At 44.5% G+C, this 19,656-nt stretch overlaps 1 protein-coding gene across 2 annotated transcripts; it reads right to left on the bottom strand.

Annotated features, from left to right (window-relative positions):
- Nucleotides 1-2,807: 2,807 nt before the first annotated feature.
- LOC117673535 (uncharacterized) lies at nucleotides 2,808-17,543 on the bottom strand. 2 transcript variants are annotated; one of them, XM_087884241.1, is made up of 2 exons: nucleotides 16,876-17,543; nucleotides 2,808-5,789 (listed from the first exon to the last, which is right to left on the bottom strand). In XM_087884241.1, exon 2 carries the CDS (start codon nucleotides 5,251-5,253, stop codon nucleotides 3,052-3,054), a length of 2,202 nt encoding a protein of 733 aa, XP_087740367.1. In that variant the 5' UTR covers nucleotides 5,254-5,789; nucleotides 16,876-17,543; the 3' UTR covers nucleotides 2,808-3,051. The 2 variants fall into 2 exon arrangements, with proteins under 2 accessions (XP_087740367.1, XP_060547297.1); XM_060691314.2 differs by lacking the exon at nucleotides 16,876-17,543 and adding an exon at nucleotides 10,841-10,921.
- Between the last annotated feature and the right edge of the window lie 2,113 nt (nucleotides 17,544-19,656).

The raw sequence follows: 19,656 nt of genomic DNA, 5'->3' as shown, positions 1-19,656 counted from the left end.
GAAAACACATATTTTCAATGGTTTTAGGAATAATTTTATGGTTGGGGGTCACCACAACATGAGGAACTGTATTAAAGGGTCGCGGCATTAGGAAGGTTGAGAACCACTGTTCTAGAGGCAAAGAGTTTCCACTGATTCTCACTGAAAGGAAATTTCTCCTTGATTCTAGGTTGGATCCCTTTCTGATATGTCTCCCTCTGCTCCTTCTTGTCCTGCTCTCAGGCACATTGGACAATAGATCCACCGCCTTTTTTCTGTGTCAGACCCTCAGATATTTAAAGACTGCTATGATGTCATCCCTAATCCTTCTCTATGTTAGACTAGACATATCCAGTTCCTGCAATAGTTCATCTGAGTAGGAATAAAGATATTACAAGGAGCGTATGCCTTGTTAGAGAAGCAGGAAAAGAAAATGTAATAGATATATATTTATTATATATAAATTATTATTATTATATATTATAAATTATAATTTATTGTCCACCAGAAAATAATTTAGCTGACCTCATGACAAAACCATTAAGTATACAAAAACAAAGATCTTGTGAAACAATTTGGTTTAAACCAAATTGAAACAGTAAAATTGTACAATGAGCAAGAATAGAGCAGTTGTTGAGTGCTGGCTCCTGTATGAGGCAATCTATGCTATGATTGGTTCTTGTAGGTGTAAAGGGGGGGGGTGTTTCCCATTTTCCCCACTTTTTTCTTCTGTGTGCTCTGTATGCTATTTGGATTTACCTCAGGATGTTCCTGACCATCTTGTTTGCTGTAAATATAATAAACGTCTCTGAGTTTATTTGGCAACCTGCTGCACAATTCCCTAACAGAGGATTATCACTATTACACCCAGAGGAAAAAGCCATGTGCACTGGATGTCATTTGCTGGAAACATCACGGGGAGGAAATAATCATTGCCATATCCAGCTGGTGGATTACCCAAAATTATGTGAAGGATCGTGGTGAGAAAAAAACATTTCTGCTCTGGGAGATCCCCTTCCTCTGGGACTGATGGAGGAATTTGGGATTATGAGTGCACACAAATGAATGGCTCTTTCCCAAATGAATTCCTTTGTGAGCCTGAGCTTTTCCCAAGAAGCTCCCATGGGCAGCACTGCCACTTCTTAAAAGCCCCCTCACTATGGTTTGGAACAGAGGTAGTATTCAGCAGGTTCTGACCAGTTCTGGAGAACCGGTTGCAGAAATTTTGAGTAGTTTGGAGAACCGGTAAATACCACCTCTTACTGACCCTGCCCCCATCTATTCTCTGCCTCCCGAGTCCCAGCTAATTGGGAGGAAATGGGGATTTTGCGGTAACTTTCCCCTGCCACGCCCACCAAGCCACACTCACCACTGGTTTGGAAACTGCAGGATGGTTGGGAGGAGGCTGAAGCGGATGTGGAGACTACAGATTAACAGACTCGATGCGTGATGAATTGGACTTTCTTAAGAAGATTGGGAAATGGACCTACTATATCTAACTGAAAAACAATTTGGAAAATGGATCGACCAAGAGGTTTTATGATTTGGGGGAATAAGACACAATTGTTGTCCTGTTGTTCTGAACTAAAATCTTAAGAAAAAGTTTTATTAATAAGAATCAAAAAAAGATATTTCATCCCTCACAGATCAGAGACAATGATTGTGGTGATTTGTGGTAAATAAGATGTTCTAAACTTTATACAAGTTAAATACAATAGTAGATTATTAACAAAGTGCTTTGATGTTTAACTTTGTTGTTTGTTCACCTATTACATTGCGTTTATATATTGTAGATAGATGAACGTCGAATTGGTTGTAAATAGAAGTAGAAGTTTATAAATTTGGGGCCTGCTTCGGAAAAGGAGCAAATAATATTGCTCCAATATATTTATGAATATTCTAGTGGGGGGGGGATAATATAGGTAAATCTGTGGCTTACAATGCGCTACGCAATAGCCTTCATACTTTTGTATATTTTTATTTATTTTATTTTGTCTATCATGTGCCACTGGGATACATGGCCTGCCCTTTTGGAGATCTGTAGGAGGCAGCCACCCACAATTTCTTAACATGGTTTACAAAATGTTAAGGCAGCAAAATAGAATAGTTTGTCCCACTCCCACGCAACAGTGACCCAGAAGCAGCCACCATTTTGACACACAGGCAGGCATGGCAAAATGGCAGTTGGTTCCACTAGTCCACCACATGGCCCAGGGATGAATCTTAGGCAAAGACCCAACAGTTGGGGTTGGGGAGTCTAGGCCTCCAAGAGATTCCCCCAGCCCTGAGACAGTTACTGTTCTGCTTAACAACATGCACATTTATCTAATGGTTTCATTAGGGAGTAGGGGGTGGAAGTAGTTAAGCAAGGTACTCTCGCTTAACAACCATTGCAACATTCAACTGTAATTGGCAGACCCCATTAGCAACAGCAATAGCACTTAGACTTATATACCACTTTACAGTGTTTTACAGAGTCAGCATCTTGCCCCTAACAATTTGGGTTCTCATTTTATCCACCTTGGAAGGATGGAAGGTTGAGTCAACCTTGACGGAAGGATGGAAGGCTAAGCTTCGAACTGCCAAATTGCAGGCAGCTTGAAGTACTGCATGCTAACCATTGCATCACCATGGCACATTACAGTTATATCTCGAGGATTACTTCTACAGTGGCTGGGGTATTATGGGGCTCAAAATCTGGAGGACACCAAAGTAGAAACAGAACTCCATATGTTGGAATTCCATGATCAATATACAAAAAACATCACCTAAAAACCTTTATGAGGAATTCCACAACTTCTGCAAAGGAACTATTCAGAAACTTCTGCTGATAAACGGAAACAGGTAGTTAGACTTTATTGAACTAAGATTTTTTTCTATTCACCTACAAGTCTACTGCTGAGATGTATTTGACTAAAAAGCATTAGGCCAGAATTCAAATAGTACATTCCTGACCTACATTTCTAATGAGAGTTCAGAAGTGAAATTCAAGCCTTCTCTAAACTCATCAACTTTTGATTCAAGTGGATTTCCTTGTGGGCAATAAGAGATGATTTATGCCTGAAGCATTGTTCACAGAGAGGACATCTGAAAGATTTCTCTCGTGTGAGTCGTCTGGTGTCTCGCGAGGTGGAAATTTTTAATGAAACTTTTCCCACAATCAGGACATTCAAAGGGTTTCTCTCCTGTGTGAGTCCTCTGATGTTTCACCAGGCTAGAATTCACACTAAAACGTTTCCCACAATCAGGACACTCAAAGGGTTTCTCTCCTGTGTGTGTCCTCTGGTGTTTCATCAGGTTGGAATTCTGACTAAAACCTTTCCCACAAACAGGACATTCAAATGGTTTCTCTCCTGAGTGAGTCCTCTGGTGCATCACCAGGCTAGAATTCACACTAAAACGTTTCCCACAATCAGGACATTCAAAGGGTTTCTCTCCTGTGTGTATCCTCTGGTGTTTCACCAGGTTGAAATTCTGACTAAAACTTTTCCCACATTCAAGACATTCAAAGGGTTTCTCTCCTGTGTGTGTCCTCTGGTGTATCACCAGGCTGCAGTACTGACTGAAACTTTTTCCACAAATAGGACATTCAAAAGGTTTCTCTCCTGTGTGAATCCTCTGGTGTATTACCAGGCTAGAATTGAGACTGAAATATTTCCCACAATCAACACACTGAAAAGGTTTTTCTCCTGTATGAGTCCTCTGGTGTTTCACCAGGCAGGAATTCTGACTGAAACTTTTCGCACAATCAGGACACTCAAAAGGTTTCTCTCCTGTGTGAATCCTTTGATGTTTCACCAGGCTGGAATTCTGACTGAAACTTTTCCCACAATCAGGACATCCAAAGGATTTGTCTTCTTTGTGAGTTGTCTGGTGTATCACCAGGCTGGAATTGTGACTAAAATTTTTCCCACAATCAGGACATTGATACAATTTCTCTCCTTTGTGAGTCCTTTGGTGTTTCACCAGGCTGGAATTGTGACTGAAGCTTTTCCCACAATCAGGACACTGATACGGTCTCTCTCCTGTGTGAGTCCTCTGGTGGTTCACCAGGCTGTAGTATCGACTGAAACTTTTCCCACAAATAGGACATTCAAAAGGTTTTTCTCCTGTGTGAGACCTCTGGTGTATGACCAGGCTGGAACTGTGACTGAAACGTTTCCCACAATCAGGACACTCATAGTGTTTCTCTCCTGTGTGAATCCTCTGGTGGTTCACCAGGTTGGAGTTCTGAGCGAAACTTTTGCCACAATCTGGGCACTCATATGGTTTCTCTCCTGTATGAGTCCTCTGGTGATTCACTAGGTGGGATTTGTGACTGAAACTTTTCCCACAATCTTGGCACTCATGCAGTTTCTCTCCTGTATGAGTTCTCTGGTGGTTCACCAGGTGGGAATTCTGACTGAAACTTTTCCCACAATCCAGACACTCATATGGTTTCTCTCCTGTGTGAGTCCTCTGGTGATTCACTAGATGGGATTTGTAACTGAAACTTTTCCCACAATCTGGGCACTGGTGCAGTTTTTCTCCTGTGTGAGTTCTCTGGTGTATTACCAGGTCAGAATTCTGACTATAACTTTTCCCACAATCAGGACATTCAAAGGGTTTCTCTCCTGTGTGAGTGCTCTGATGTTTCATGAGGCTGGAATTGTGACTGAAACTTTTCCCACAATCAGGACATTCAAAGGGCTTGTCTCCTGTGTGTGACCTTAGGTGTCTTGTTAGATGGAATTTTCTAATGAAACTTTTCCCACAATCAGGACATTCAAATGATTTTTCTCCTATGTGAGTCCTCAGATGATTCACTAAGTGGGATTTTTGACTGAAACTTTTACCACAATCTGGACACTCATACGGTTTCTCTCCTGAGTGAATCCTTTGGTGATTCACTAGATGGGATTTTTGAATGAAACTTTTCCCACAATCTGGGCACTCATACAGTTTCTCTCCTGTGTGCGTCCTTTGGTGTATCACCAAGTCATAATTTCGACTGAAACATTTCCAACAATCAGGACATTCAAAGGGTTTATCTCCTGTGTGTGTCCTCTGGTGTCTTGTGAGGTGAAATTTTCTAATGAAACCTTTGTCACAATCTGGACATACATATGATTTCTTTACTGTGTGAGTCCTCTGGTGGTTCACCAGGTTGGAATTCTGACTGAAACTTTTCCCACAATTTAGACACTTATATGATTTCTGCCCGATATAAATCCTCTGGTGTTTCACCAAGTTGACTTGCATGCTAAAGCTCCATTCCTGTATGAGTCCTTCCATCAAGCACGAGGGAGCTGTTTTGATCCAAGTTTTTGCCACATTCAGAGTGTTTGTATAGCTTTTCTCCAATGTGAATCATTTCCTGCATAATCAGCCATGACTTGAAGTCTGTACTTTCCCCACAATATGCATATCGGTGGAGCTTTTCCACCATGCGTGATACCTTGTTTAGTGGTGCTTTTATTGCAGCTACTGTTCCCTTCCTCACAGGGCGAAATCTGCATTACTGTCTGCCCTATGTGGCTGTTCAATTGACCTTTTCCTCCCTACTGACTTCCAGACATTGCCGTTTTTCTGAATGAAAAAATAATCTCCCTTGACTTTTCATGAAATGTATCCTTGAGTTCCGCATACTCCACATTTTCCAGCTTGAAATCTCCCCTTAATTTTCTCTCCTTTGTCTCTCACCTACTGGGGAAGGAGAAGAATTGTGTGGTTTCTGGAGGAAATGGAAAATATTTTGATGTCTGGCTTGATTTGTTTTCCTTTTCAAAGTTGCTTGTTATTCTGTTTTCCAGACTGCTCTTATTCTTTGCCTGTAAGATTCAAGTAAAAGTGTTAGTTTAATTATTTATAAAATGATTGCATAAGATGTCAAAAAAGGAAAAAATATATACATTACAGGTAAAAAGCAAACATGCCACAATCCTAGAATAGCCTCTTATATTAGTTACGATTCATTTGACACACTGAAGATTACCGAGATCCAAGTTCACGTAGCCATTCAATCATGAAATTCTCTTTTTAACTTGAATCAATCACAAAGTCTTAGTATGGCAATTATCTGTAATTAAGATGAATAGAACATAGAATAAGAGAGCTGGAAGGGACCTTGAAGGTCTTCTGGTCCAACCCCCTGCTCAAGCAGGAGACCCTATATCCGTGATGGCAAACCTATGGGACACGTGTCGGAAGTGGCATGCAGAGCCATCGCCTGTTGCTCTTCCAGGTTCCAGTGCGCTGGCCAGCTGGGTTTCATGCACATAGGCAGGCCAGAAACCGGAAGAGCAGCCACCCATTGCGCATGCGCACTCCAGGAGGATGATCTTCCTGTTTCCAGAGTGCACATGCATACTGGCCAATTGGTCTGGTTCCTGGCGCGCATGCGTGCGCTAAAACCAGCAACAGGTGCGCATGCCAAAAGACGCGGAGAGGCAATCCTGGTGGTTGCTTCTAAACCAGGGCTTCCCTCCCTCCCTACCCAGGCTTCTTGCATGGCTCCAGGTGGTCTGGACCAGGAGCCAGTGTGGGCAGGGTGGTGGGCTGCCTGCGCAGACGACCCTGTGGCTGGTCTCCACCCCCGCTGGGAGCCACCCTTTCCCGGCTTGCCATGTGCCTACCAGGGAAGCTCTGAACACGCGGCTTACCTGGGCTCCTTACCTCTATGAGCCACCGTTCCCTGGCTGATGGCCACACTCTTGGTCCCGCCGGGGAAGCTTTAAACGCGCGGCTTGCCTGGACTCCTTCCCGCTGGGAACTGCAGGTCAAGCAGGTGGGGACGGGGACTGGCTGTGCCCACCACCTAAGTGGAAAGCCCAAAGAGGAGCATCACGGACTTGCGTGCTGCCCTTGGCGCTTCTCCGACACCTACCTGCCGCCCCTGCGCCTTGCCTGCTTCCCCAGCTGCAGAGAACAGAAGGCAGGAGAGAATGAATACATTTAGCAGGAAATTTGTGAGTTGCCTGATCATCAGCTGAGCTCACAGTGGGGAGGATTTGTTCCCGGTTTCCGCCTCCTGTTCTCCACAAGCACAGCTCTTTAGTCAGATCTCTCCCCCCTACAAGCGCGGCCCTTTTAAACAGGGAAAGAAGATGGGTGAGAGAATGAACACTTTTAGCAGGAAGCTTTGGAGTTGCCCGATAATCAGCCAAGCGAATTCCAGCTCTAGAGCCACCCCAAACTCCACAGCCCACGAGCAGGGCGGCAGAAGTGAAAAGCCCCACTCTTTTCAGTTTCCCATCGGGCTGGCTCCGCCAAATGCCACCTCTCGGTCTCGCAGTCAGTTCCCTCCTGAAGTTTCAAGGGCCGCCATATGATTTCCATGAACTTGAGCTGAGCAGATCTGCGGGGCCGAACATGGGGAAAGCGGCGGCTCCTGTTTTTCCCGGCCAAGCGCTCAAAAATAATAATAATAATAATAATAATAATAATAATAATAATAATAATAATAATAATAATAATTATTATTATTATTATTATTATTATTATTTTATTTCTATACTGCCCTTCTCCCGAAGGACTCAGGGCGGTGTACAGCCAATTTAAAACACAAGACAAAATAATGATTAAAAATTAAAATAATTAAATAGATTTGGCCCGGTTTAAAACCCTGAAAATTTAAAATACCCCAATTTAAAATTATTATGTTGATAGCCCGGCCTGGCGGAACAACAGGGTCTTCAGTGCGCAGCAAAACACCCAGAGGTGTGTTAGAGAAGAGCAGCTGGGGAAGCAGGCAAGGTGCAGAAGCAGTGGCAGCAGGCAGGTGTCGGGGAAGTGCCGAGAGCAGCACGCATGTCTGGGATGCCCCTCTTTGGGCTTTCTGCTTAGGTGGTGGCGGGCGCAGCCAATCCCCGTCCCTATCTGCAGCTCCCAGCGGGAAGGAGCCCAGGCAAGCCACCCGTTCAAAGCTTCCCCGGCAGTGCCGAGAGCGCGGCCATCAGCCAGGGAACAGCGGCTCCCAGCAGGAAGGAGCCCAGGCAAGCCACACGTTCGGAGCTTCCCCGGTGGTGCTCTCAGCCCCACCATCTCGGCAGCACCGTGCGCCGGCCGGGGAAAATCTGTCTCGCCAGGGAACGGGCTGGTACCTAGTTGTCCTCTGGTAAGAGGCATGCTGGCCCTCTTGGAAAAAGGGGGGGATATATGTGCACATGCGCAAATGGGGGGCGCATTACATTATGGTGCCAGCATGCAGGAGCACGACAGCTCTCGTGCACTCAGACTTTCGGCATGCAATGCCAAAAAGGTTTGCCATCACTGCTCTATATCATTTCAGACAAGTGGCTGTTTAGTCTCTTTTTGAAATCCTCCAGTGATGGAACACACACAACTTCTGAATGCAAGCTATTCCTTTTGTTGATTCCTCTAATCCAGGGGTGTCAAACTCGTGTTGTCATGACGTCATGTGATGTATTGAGACTTTTCCCCCTTTCGCTAAACCAGACGTGGGCTTGGCCAGCACATGACGCATCTGGCCCGTGGGCCACAAGTTTGACAAACTTGCTCTAATAATTAGGAATTTTCTCTTTAGTTCAAGGTTGCTTCTCTCCTTAGTTTCCATCCAATGTTTCTTCTATTGGAACACTGCTATCATGTCTCTGCTAGTCCTTTTCATTAGACTAGACTAGACACACCCAATTCCTGTAACCATTCTTTGTATGTTTTATCCTCCAGCACCCTAATAACCAAAGATGCATTTTTGGTTTCAGACTTTACCAATACTAGTAAGTGATACTCCATTTAAACAATGGCAGATGGAGATCTCTAAGTTTATATTGCAAGGGGAAAAAACCAAGAATTAAATATAAATTATTGCAAGATGCTAAGGAAAGAGGAGGTTGGGTTTACCAGATTTGAAATTGTATTTTGATGCTTGTTGTTTTGTCTGGCAAAAAGAGTGGCTCAGTGGGTAAGAGGCTGAGCTCGTCAATCGAAAGCTTGGCAGTTCAGCAGTTGGAATCTCTAGTGCCACATAATGGGGTGAGCTCCTGTTACTTGTCCCAGCTTCTGCCAACCTAGCAGTTCGAAAGCACGTAAAAAATGCAAGTAGAAAAATAGGGACCACCTTTGGTGGGAAGGTAACAGCGTTCAATGCACCTTTGGTGTTTAGTCATGCTGGCCACATGACCACGGAGACGTCTTTGGACAGCGCTGGCTCTTTGATTTTGAAACGGAGATGAGCACCACCTCCTAGAGTCAGCACATATGTGCGAGGGGAACCTTTACCTTTACCTGAGCTAGAGGGCCATGAATTAAGATTTTGATGGCACGACTATTTCTGGTATGATAGGGTTAGAGAATGATATAAAGGCAATGAAATTTGGATATATAAAGAAGAGTTTATAATTTATGGTGCACATGTGACAAAGCAAAGAAAGTGATCAGCTCCAAGTAAGGGCAGAATATATTTTCCACAAGCACTCTGGTGATATCCCAATTCAAGTAGTCCTCATTTAAGTGACTGCATTTGGGACTGGCATCTGTGTCACTAAGCAGCCTGATCATTAAGCATGATGTACCAACTTACATTTGTCCCTCTGCAGTTGTTAAGCAAATCCCTGTGGGTTGTTAAAGGCCATGCACTTGCAACTTCCTGCCGACATCCCCACTGATCCTGCTTTTCAGAAGCTAGCTGAGAAGGTCACAAATAGGGATCATGAGTGTGGGATGCAACCATCCTAAAAGTGCAGTGGTTGGTAACACCTGAATTGGTGCAACTCCTTTTCCTGCACTTTCATAACTGTTGGAAGAAATATCTTTCTGGGTTCAGTTCCAAGTGGGGAAATAGACACTGGATTCATGGAAGTTGCTTGGAAAGAAAAATTATTGGTGATCACATGCCTTGGAGATCTTGGGCAAAAAAAGGGAAGAGATGCAGAGACTCCCTGGGTTTTATAGCCTCTCTGGCCTTGAACTTCCTGGAGCACAGGAAGAGTATCCTGATTGGTTGCTGTCAGAGGTCATAACTAGCTTTTTAGATTGTCTGTGCTAAGTTTGGTTGAATCTTGCTGGGTGATGCAATGAAGGACAATTAAATGGCTCTGCCTGAAGGAGGTAGATCTTTGTTTCGTAGAATAGACTGGTCCAGGCCTTAATGGCCCATTAACAAAGGGGGGGGGGCTGAGTTTCTGCCTCCATTTTTAGGGAAATATTCTGCCCTTTTAATATTTCCTAAAATATTTCATTTTCTAGGAGAGGGGTGGGTTTTAACTTCCTACATAACCATAGGGCCAATAACACAAATTAACCACAAATTTGTGGACCAGGTGTGCATCTGTGTAACTTTGAAATCTCATGAAACAAATGGCAAGCAAGGAGTAGATATACAACTAAACATCCCAGAAGGTTGTCAATCGCTATTTTTTTTTTTTAGTTTAACCTGGTTAATTCATGGAATGGGGCACCAATAGGAAATAGTGTGCTTGTTGGCTAGACATGGAAGTAAAAAAAAGCAACAACACCACAGCAGGTACATACAGAATAAGAAAATTAAAAGGGACCTTGGTGGTCTTCTAGTCCATCCCCTGTTCAGGCAGGAGACCCTATTCCATCCAGAACAAATGGCTGCCCAATCTCCCCTCAAAACCCTCCAGGGACGGAGCAGCCACAACCTCTGGAGGGAAGCCATTCCCAAAGAACCAACCTCCACTTGAAAGAGGCTTTTTCAAGCTTCCCACCAGCAGAAATTGCAGCCCCCAGTTTCCCAGCCTGCAGCACCAGTGGGCTTCCATTTGGGGAGGGAAGGAACCTGCAGCAGCCGCAGCTCAGAGGCTTCAGCCCAGTTGCTTCTCCGCTTCCAGGCCGTGGAGGGAACCGAACAGCCCGACTTGCTCCCGGACTCTCCTCCCACCTGCAGCCCTCAACTCACCTGCCAGCTGCTGCTTCGACCCTGGGAAGAGCACAGGAGCCGCTCTGCACACCAACTTCCTCCCATCAGTCATCCAGAAGAGGAAGTTCCTCTGCGCCTCTCCTCTCCTCTCCTCCCAGCCTTTCTAGCCATCTTTCGATGGTTTTAACCCCTTAAAGCTCAACCACAGATGCCTCTACTGTACTGAGGGGTTCTAGTCACTGATGCTGCCTATCTGACCGCCATCTCCCCATAAGAGGCAAAAGAACACTTTTATATGTGGGTATAGGCATAATTTTGTATTTATTTATTTTGTCATGTTTATGTAGTGTATATTGGAGGGGGTGATCCTTTGAGAGCTGTATGCCATGAAATTTCATTTTAATGTATGCTGATTAGTGTACGTTCAAAATGACAATAAAGTTATTCTGAGTCTAAGTCCCAACCCTACCTAAGATGTTTTCACTGGCTAAATGCTATCAAGTCGTTTTCGACTCCTAGAAACCGACCTTTGCAACTAATCCATGTGAAATAGTGAAATGTGATGCTACTTAGCTTGTGAAGATTAGCTGTGTGCTGAGTCCTAAAGGTTTATGAAGGTCTTACAGAATTATTTATTTATTTATTTATTTATTTATTTATTTGGCTTATATGCCGCCCTATCTCACAATGGACTCAGGGCGGCTCACAACAATAAAACACAAGCCACAATAAAAATAAAGACTAAAATCTAAAAAATTTAAAATTAACCCATTAAAACCCTTAAAACCCCATCATCAGACCAGGTCAAGGGATTTGAAAAGCCAAGTTTTTAATTCCCGGAGGTGGGAGAGACCAACTCTCCAAGCAGGAGACCCAGTGGTGGGATTCAGCCAGTTCTCACCACTTCGGGAGAGCCGGTTGTCAACTTTCTAGCAGTTTGGCAAACTGGTTGTTGGAAGAAATCATTAGGGCAGAGAACCGATTGTTAAATTACTTGAATCCCACCACTGAGGAGACCCTACTGTTCCAGACAAATGGCTGTCGAATCTCCTCTTTAAAAACCTCCAAATGGACCACCCTCAACTTCTGGAGGCAAGCCATGGAAGCTGTCAGGTCATCCTTACTTCTTCTCTGTGTTAGACTGGACATGTCCTGCAATCATTCATTGTATGGTTTAGCCTCCAGTCCCCTTAACATCGTTGTTGCTCTTCTCTGCACTCGTTTCAACATCTGGGTTTTCTCATGGTGATGAACCCTAAACTGGTGTAGTCTTACCAGTACAGTATAACACAGTACTAATACTTCTTGCAATCTTGATACTATCCCTCTGCTGATGCAGATTAGGACTGTGTTGGCTTTTTCTGCAGCTGCAGCACACTGGTAGCGGATACATAAGAGGGGTTGTCCACTAAAATTCCTAGATCCCTCACAGCACAGTTCCTGCTGTTCAGCCAGAGTCAAAGTCAAGATCCTTTTTCAAATATTCGGCTAGAATTCAAAAATGGATTTTAGAAATCATAGGATGTAGAACAGATTTGAACCCGGAAACGTTTTTACTAGGCATGAAACCAGAGAACTTAAACAAATCTAATTGGTATCTCACTCTCCACATCATCATTGCAGCCAGGATCTCGTTCGCGCAAGAATGGAAATCCAAAAATATCCCATCGGAGGCTACGTTAATTGCAAAGATCATGGACTGTGCAGAAGCAGACAAGCTTACTGGACTTTTGGGAGATAGACAAGAATCGGGGTTATATAGGAGCTGGGACAGATGGTATGCTTGGCTGCAAAAAAAGAAATCTTAAGAAGAATGAAAATATTAACCTTAATGTGAACGTGGGTAAATATTTATAGGAGCATTGCATGGCAGTTGAGAATTTTTTCTCCTGGATAAACTTTTCTTTCTTTTGATGAGTTGGCTTAATGGAGGTTTGTACTTTCTTTAGGCGAAAATTGATACTTTAAAACTCTATATGTATTATATTACTCTCTGCAATTCTATCCATATTGTTATACTTTTTTTTCTGTATTTTTTTAATAATTTTCAATAAAAATTAAAAAAAAACAAATGTTAATCTGAATGTTCATATTTTCTTTTCCCTGTATCCTTACACCAAGGAAGTTTTTAAAAATTATTTTTAATAGTACTTCAATATGTGGGAACATGTGTGGGAAATGCCCTTGGCATTAAACTTACTGAACAGTTTTGCATTAAAAATGATTGATCCAGGCACTCAGGGCCGGATTTAGATTGAAAGAGGCCCTAGGCTATTCCACTTATGAGGCCCTTTCACCAGTGGTGGGATTCAATATTTAACAACAGGTTCTGTGGGCGTGGCTTAGTTGGGGGTGTGGCTTGGCAATCATGTGACTGGGTGGGCGTGGCTAGCTGGTCACGTGACTGTGTAGGCGTGGGTAGCTCGTCATATGACCAGGTGGGCGTGGCTATGTGCATAGACTTTTTTCAGAGGGCTGAAAAAAGTCATTTCTGACTGGGCCTCGCACTTTTGACCGGTCCTCACACTTATGACCATCCTCACATTTATGCCCGTGCAGCTTTCTTAACAACCATGTCACTCATTTCACAACTGCTTCTCTTCACCATGGTGACAAGATAGGGCAAAAACGTAAAATGTGAGGACAGTCGTAAGTTCGAGGACTGGTCAAAAGTGCGAGGACCAGTCAGAAATAACTTTTTCAGCTCTCTGAGTAGTCCATATGCACAAAAGGACTACCCAGAGGGCTGAAAAGTCATTTCTGACTGGGCCTCGCACTTTTGACCGGTCCTCACACTTATGACCATCCTCACATTTATGCCCGTGCAGCTTTCTTAACAACCATGTCACTCATTTCACAACTGCTTTTCTTCACCATGGTGACAAGATAGGGCAAAAATGTAAAATGTGAGGACAGTCGTAAGTTCGAGGACTGGTCAAAAGTGCAAGGACCAGTCAGAAATAACTTTTTCAGCCCTCTGAGTAGTCCATATGCATAAAAGGATACAGCAATAGAGAGGGATGAAGGAAGGGAAGGGAAATTAGAGTAGGAGAGAGAGGGAGGAAGAGAGAAGGAGAAGGAGAAAGGAAGAGGAAGTAGGGAGGAGAAGAAGAGGGGGAGGAAGAGAAAGTAAGAAGGAAAGAAAAGAAAGGTGGTAGGTTTGAGGAGAAAGATTGCTATACAATAAAAAAGATGAAAGGGAAGAAAGCCAACCCCAAACAAATATAAAGATATTAAGATAAAGAATGAATTGTTAAACTTTAAAGAATAAAAGAGAACAAATATGAATAAATAACAATAATTAGAAACACACATACAAACATACAATGTATTTTCTTTGAACAGAGTATTTAAACAGTGTTTAGTCATTTCAATTAAATTTACAATTTCTATATTTCCTTTTTGCCATATTTATTCCTCATCTATTTTTTTAAAAAACCAATATTACCCTCATCCTCATCTCTAATCTTAATCAAATTCAATTTTTCCCTTCTATTCTATATTATACCCCTTCCCATTGTCATCTATTTTTATATCCATCCTCACATTGGTTAATTATGTAATATTAGTTGTTTAATATAAATTCAACATTTTAATATAAATCAATTAGTTATATAACTACCTTTTTTGTATATTAATCAATATGAACATGAATATTCCAATTATTTCCATGCAATCCAATTTCTTACAAATCCATTAATTATATTTACCAATAATAATAAACCAAATAATTTCCCCCATATATTCCTCCAAACCACAACTTAACCATTTCTGCTTTCAGAAATATACAATTAATAGTATCTCAATTATTACAATTCCCTAGTTAAATACAGCTTTTTTTTCTTTTGTGTTTTAAAATCCTGAACTCTTCTCCTTTCCCCTAAATTTCCCATTGTCTGCACGTACCTTTTTTGGTGAGGAAAAAGAAAAGAATTCTGCCTGCCTAATTTTCCAACCTTGCAGCAACAGCAAAGCAGTTTCACTTTCGTTTCTCAGTATAGCTAGGGGGAAAAAAATCAGCACTCTTTGGAAGGAAGCAAAACAGCGGAGACAAATCAGCTGAGAGCCGGGAGGCCAATTAGCCTATGCTGAAGCTCCGGGGGCCAATAACATTACAAAAAAAATACCTAACCCTTTGTTAAATTGCTGGCTCCCCCGCCCCTCGCCCACCACTATTTATTGGCAATAAATAGTGGTGCGGAGGGGCGGGGGAGCCAGCAATTTAACAAAGGGTTCGGCGGAGCCACCTAGAACACCCAGAATCCCACACTGTGTAGGCTCCTCTGGATCTTGAGGCCCTAGGCTGAAGCCTAGTTAGCCTATAGGAAAATCCGGCCCTGCAGGCACTGAGTTATCCTTTCAAAGTGCCTCGGGAAAATGGACCTTGCCCTCCCCTTTAAAAAAGCCCAAAATGCCATCATCCATATTCCGACCTGAAGTTAGTAGGCTCTGAAGTGCCTCGATATTTACTTTATGTTAAAATACTTAAAATAATATTTACAGAAAGGGAAAACTATGAAAGCAAATTGAGGAAACTCAGGGAAATTCTCCACCTGATAAAGACATGGAATTTGGAGAAAAACTGAAAATTGGCAAGGAGAGAATGTAATGCAATAACTAGAGGAAGCTGGATAGGATATGAACAGAAATGCACCATGTGGCATTTTATTCCAACAATTTGAAGCTTCTCTGGAGCCCACCAACCTGGCCTTTCTGCACACCAGTCTCTGTTCCCCAAAATGCTCTGCAGGCAGATACTAGAGCCGTGATGGCGAACCTATGGCACGTGTACCACAGGTGGCACGTGGAGCCATATCGGTGGGCACACGAGCATTGCCCTAGCTGAGCTCCAGCGCACATGTATGCGCCAGCCAGCTGATTTTCGGGCCCCCGGAAGTCGGGAAATGGGCTGTTTCCAGCCTCCGGAGGGCCTCTGGGAGGGTAGGGAAGGCCGTTTTTGCCCTCCCCAGGCTCCTAGAAAGCCTCTGGAGCCTGGGGAAGGCGAAAAACAGGCCTACCGGGCCACCATGACATCGCATGCCAAAAGGGAGCACAGGGGGGAGGGGTCGCGTGTGCATGTGTGTGGGGGCAGGGCACATTGAATTATGGGTGTGGGCACACACGTGCATGACCCTCCCACACTCCCTCTGCTTTTGGCACGCGACGGCAAAAAGGTTAGCCATCACTGTACTAGAGCTTCCAGGCCTGTCACTTGACCTGAAATTCGCTTACCTTTCTAAATACAGTTAATCCTCAATTTACAACCACAACTGAGTCCAAAATGTATGTTGCTAAGTGAGAAATTTGTTAAGTGAGCTTTGCCCCATTTTACAACTTTAAGTGAATCACTGCCATTTTAATTTAATTTAATTTAATTTGTCGCATTTCTATGCCGCCCAACTCCCAAGGGACTCTGGGCGGCTTACAGCAAAACTAATGCGAACAATGAACATAAAAAAATTATTTAAAAAAATTATAAAAACATTTTAAAAACATTAAAAGCCCATGCACATCATTCATGGCCGGATCTCGCAAGATTGCAACAGCAAAATCAACGGCCCCAGGCCTGCCGGAAAAGCCAGGTCTTCACCGCTTTCCAGAAGGCCAATAGGGTGGGGGTAGTCCGGATCTCAGGAGGTAACTGGTTCTACAGAGCTGGGGCAGCCACAGAGAAGGCCCTCCCCCGTGGGCCCGCCAGCCGGCATTGTTTAGCTGACGGGACCCGGAGGAAACCAACTCTGTGGGATCTTACCGGTCGCTGGGAGCTATGCGGTAGAAGGCGGTCTCGAAGATAGCCTGGCCCTGAGCCATGTAGCCATTGTTAAATTAGTAACACGGTTAAGTGAATCTGCGTTTCCCCACTGACTTTACTTGTCAGAAGGTTGCAAAAAGGAATCACATGACCCCAGGACACTACAACTCTCATAAATATGAACCAGCTGCCAATGTAAATCACATGACCATGGGAACGCTGCAATGGTCATATGGGTAAAAAATGGCCACAAGTTCCTTTTTTCAACACCAGTGTAACTTGAGAAATGTCACTAAATGAACTGTTGTAAGTCGAGGATTACCTGTGTATATCACAGAACCCCCGTCATCTCATCTCATCATCTCGGTTTGTAAACACAGCAGAAAGCTTCTTTTTCAGGATAGATTGTACAGCCCATAAAAGGGCTACAACTAAAATTGAAAACTTCCATGGGTGATGATCAGTTAATGGGGTGGAGATGAATAGGGATGCAGCGATCACCGTGCAGATAAGAGAGGCAGATCCAGGTGCTGCATCTCCAAGCAAGCTCACCTGGACAGGGCTGCCCATTGGCCAAGCCCACCTGGACGCCTCTCAGGTCTCCATCACCCGCCATTCAGATGCCACTGGGCTCCTCCTAACAGGGTTCCCGACCTCGGAGGGAGCCCCTGCAGCCACGATCCCTCTGAGCCCAAATCCTCTTCCTCCCCTCCAGACCCTGGGAAGCTGATCCTCCCCAGCAGCCACAGGGGAACGAGGGAACGGCGATGCCGGAAAACACCAGGCGGCCTCACCCTGGGAGCCGATCTGCACCAAATGTGGGACTGCAGGGAAGGAGAAGGGCTCGAAGGGAGGATTTTAAGGGGACCGGAGAGCCGTTTGCAGAAGCAGCAACCGAGGAGGAGGAGGAGAAGCGGCGGCGCAGCGGTTCCCACGGGAGCAGAAAAGCTTGCAAGAAAAGGCGGAGAGTCGGAGGGGAGGGGGCGCAACTGGGGAAACCCCACTTCGCTCTCCTTCCCTCCCCCAAGGAATCCCCCCTCCCTTCCCGCACCTGGGATTCCCCCCTCCTCCCTTCTCCTGGTCCCCTCCCCCTCTCGCAGCATCCTCGCCCACCTGGCGCCCCTCCGCAGCCCTGGCTTAAGAAGTGTTGGGAGACCAGAAAGGGGGGCAAGGAGGGGCCTGAAACTGGCTCCCAGCCCCCTTTCCCCCCTTTTTTGCCTCCTCTCTAGTCGCAAAAGCTCTCTGCGTTTAACTCCTTCACTGAAGCTCTGCAGGGAGGGGGCGACTGGGGCGCCACGGGGATCACTAAAGGCTGTCACCCCCTCAAGGGAAGGCCAAAAGACCCAAAACAAGGGCCCAGATTAAAAAAAAAGATAGTTGCATGTGCTAATCTGCACCTCTAAATGCAAATTAGGAATTCATGGCTATTGAAGATGGGCGAGAAAGTCCTGTAGATGTAGTTTGGACATCTTCACCCTGGCAAAGGATGTTGCGATTTGCTAAATACAAATACAACATCTCACCTTATAAGGTATGTCCAGTAGTGGGTTTCAATTTTTTTTTACTACCAGTTCTGTGGGTGTAAGCTTGGTGGGCGTGGCATGGCCTGGTGGGCATGGCAGGAGAAGGATTACTGCAAAATCCCCATTTCCTCCTGATCAGCTGGGATTTGGGAGGCAGAGAATAGATGATAGTCAGAATATTTACTACCGGTTCTCCGAATCACTCATATTTTCCGCTACTGGTTCTCCAGAACTGGTCAGAACCTGCTGAAGCCCACCTGTGGGTATGTCAAGAGGAGTCTGGTGGCATCACTTCTGACTAACAAATTGCATTGAAATGCATAATTCACTCCAGTGGTGAAATTCAAATTTTTTTACTACTGGTTCTGTGGGCGTGGTTTGGTGGGCATGGCAGGGGAAGGATACTGCAAAATCTCCATTTCCACTCCACTCCAGGGGAAGGATACTGCAAAATCCCCATTCTGTCCCCACTCTGGGACCAGCCAGAGGTGGTATTTGCCAGTTCTCCAAACTGCTCAAAATTTCTACTACCGGTTCTTCAGAACCTGTCAGAACCTGTGGATTTCACCCCTGATTCACTAATACTCTGCAAAAGGGCTATTCGATACCATCTGACTTTTGGCTCCCATAGACTCACAAAAATATGGAAAATCACTCATTCTGAGTAGATGATCCATTTCCTGCCTTCCTTCTCCTGTTCTAAAATGAAGGGGAGTGAGTGATAGGAAGGAAGAAAAACTGAGCTATAAAGTAGGAGATACAGGAAGCATAGCCATGGTTAGCCATACAGGATTCAAATGCCTATGCTCAAAAGTTTGGGGGACAAATGGGGTGAACATGGAAGAACTAATACATAAGGGTGAGTATGATATAGTTGCAATTTCTGAAACTTGGTCGGATAAAACTCAGGACTGGAATGTACTGATGGAAAGATTCAAACCTCAAAAGAAAAGGCCCTTACAAAAGAGCTGGAGTCACACTATTTGTAAGAGATCACTACATCTCTACAGAAATGCACAAAACCGAGAATAAAAGCCTTATTCCTAGAGGGTGATGAGGGTAATGGTCTTTTACAGGGTCCCAGCTGGAGCATTTTGTATTGTTCACTCCAGTCACCCCCTCACCACAGCTGCTTCAGTAAAGGGGTTAAAAGGAGTTGTGGGATTCAAATTTTTTTTACTACCGGTTCTGCGGGCATGGCATGGTGAGTGTGGCAGGGAAACGATACTGTAAAATCTCCATTCTCACCTCACTCCAGGGGAAGGATACTGCAAAATCCCCATTTCCTCCTGGGAGGCAGAGAATAGATGGGGGCGGGGCCAGTCAGAGGTGGTATTTACCGGTTCTCCGAACTACTCAAAATTTCTGCTGCCGGTTCTCCAGAACTGGTCAGAACCTGCTGAATACCACCTCTGGTTAAAAGAAAAGAGAGCTTTTCCTTTGTGCCTAGAGAGGAGGCAGAAAGCGGGGGAAAAGGGGCTGGGAGCCCAGTTTCCATGCTCTTCCACTCCCCTTCCTGATCTCCAGCCACTTCTGTGTGCCAGGGCTGCAGAGATCCCCTCGCAGGGAAGGGTGCACAA

This window comes from Pantherophis guttatus, chromosome 2, assembly GCF_059756535.1.
Source record: "Pantherophis guttatus breed Tessera chromosome 2, ASM5975653v1, whole genome shotgun sequence".
In the NCBI taxonomy this organism is placed as follows: Eukaryota; Metazoa; Chordata; class Lepidosauria; order Squamata; family Colubridae; genus Pantherophis; species Pantherophis guttatus.
The sequence above is the reverse complement of the archived record's forward strand: the minus strand, read 5'-3'. Positions and strand labels throughout refer to the sequence as shown.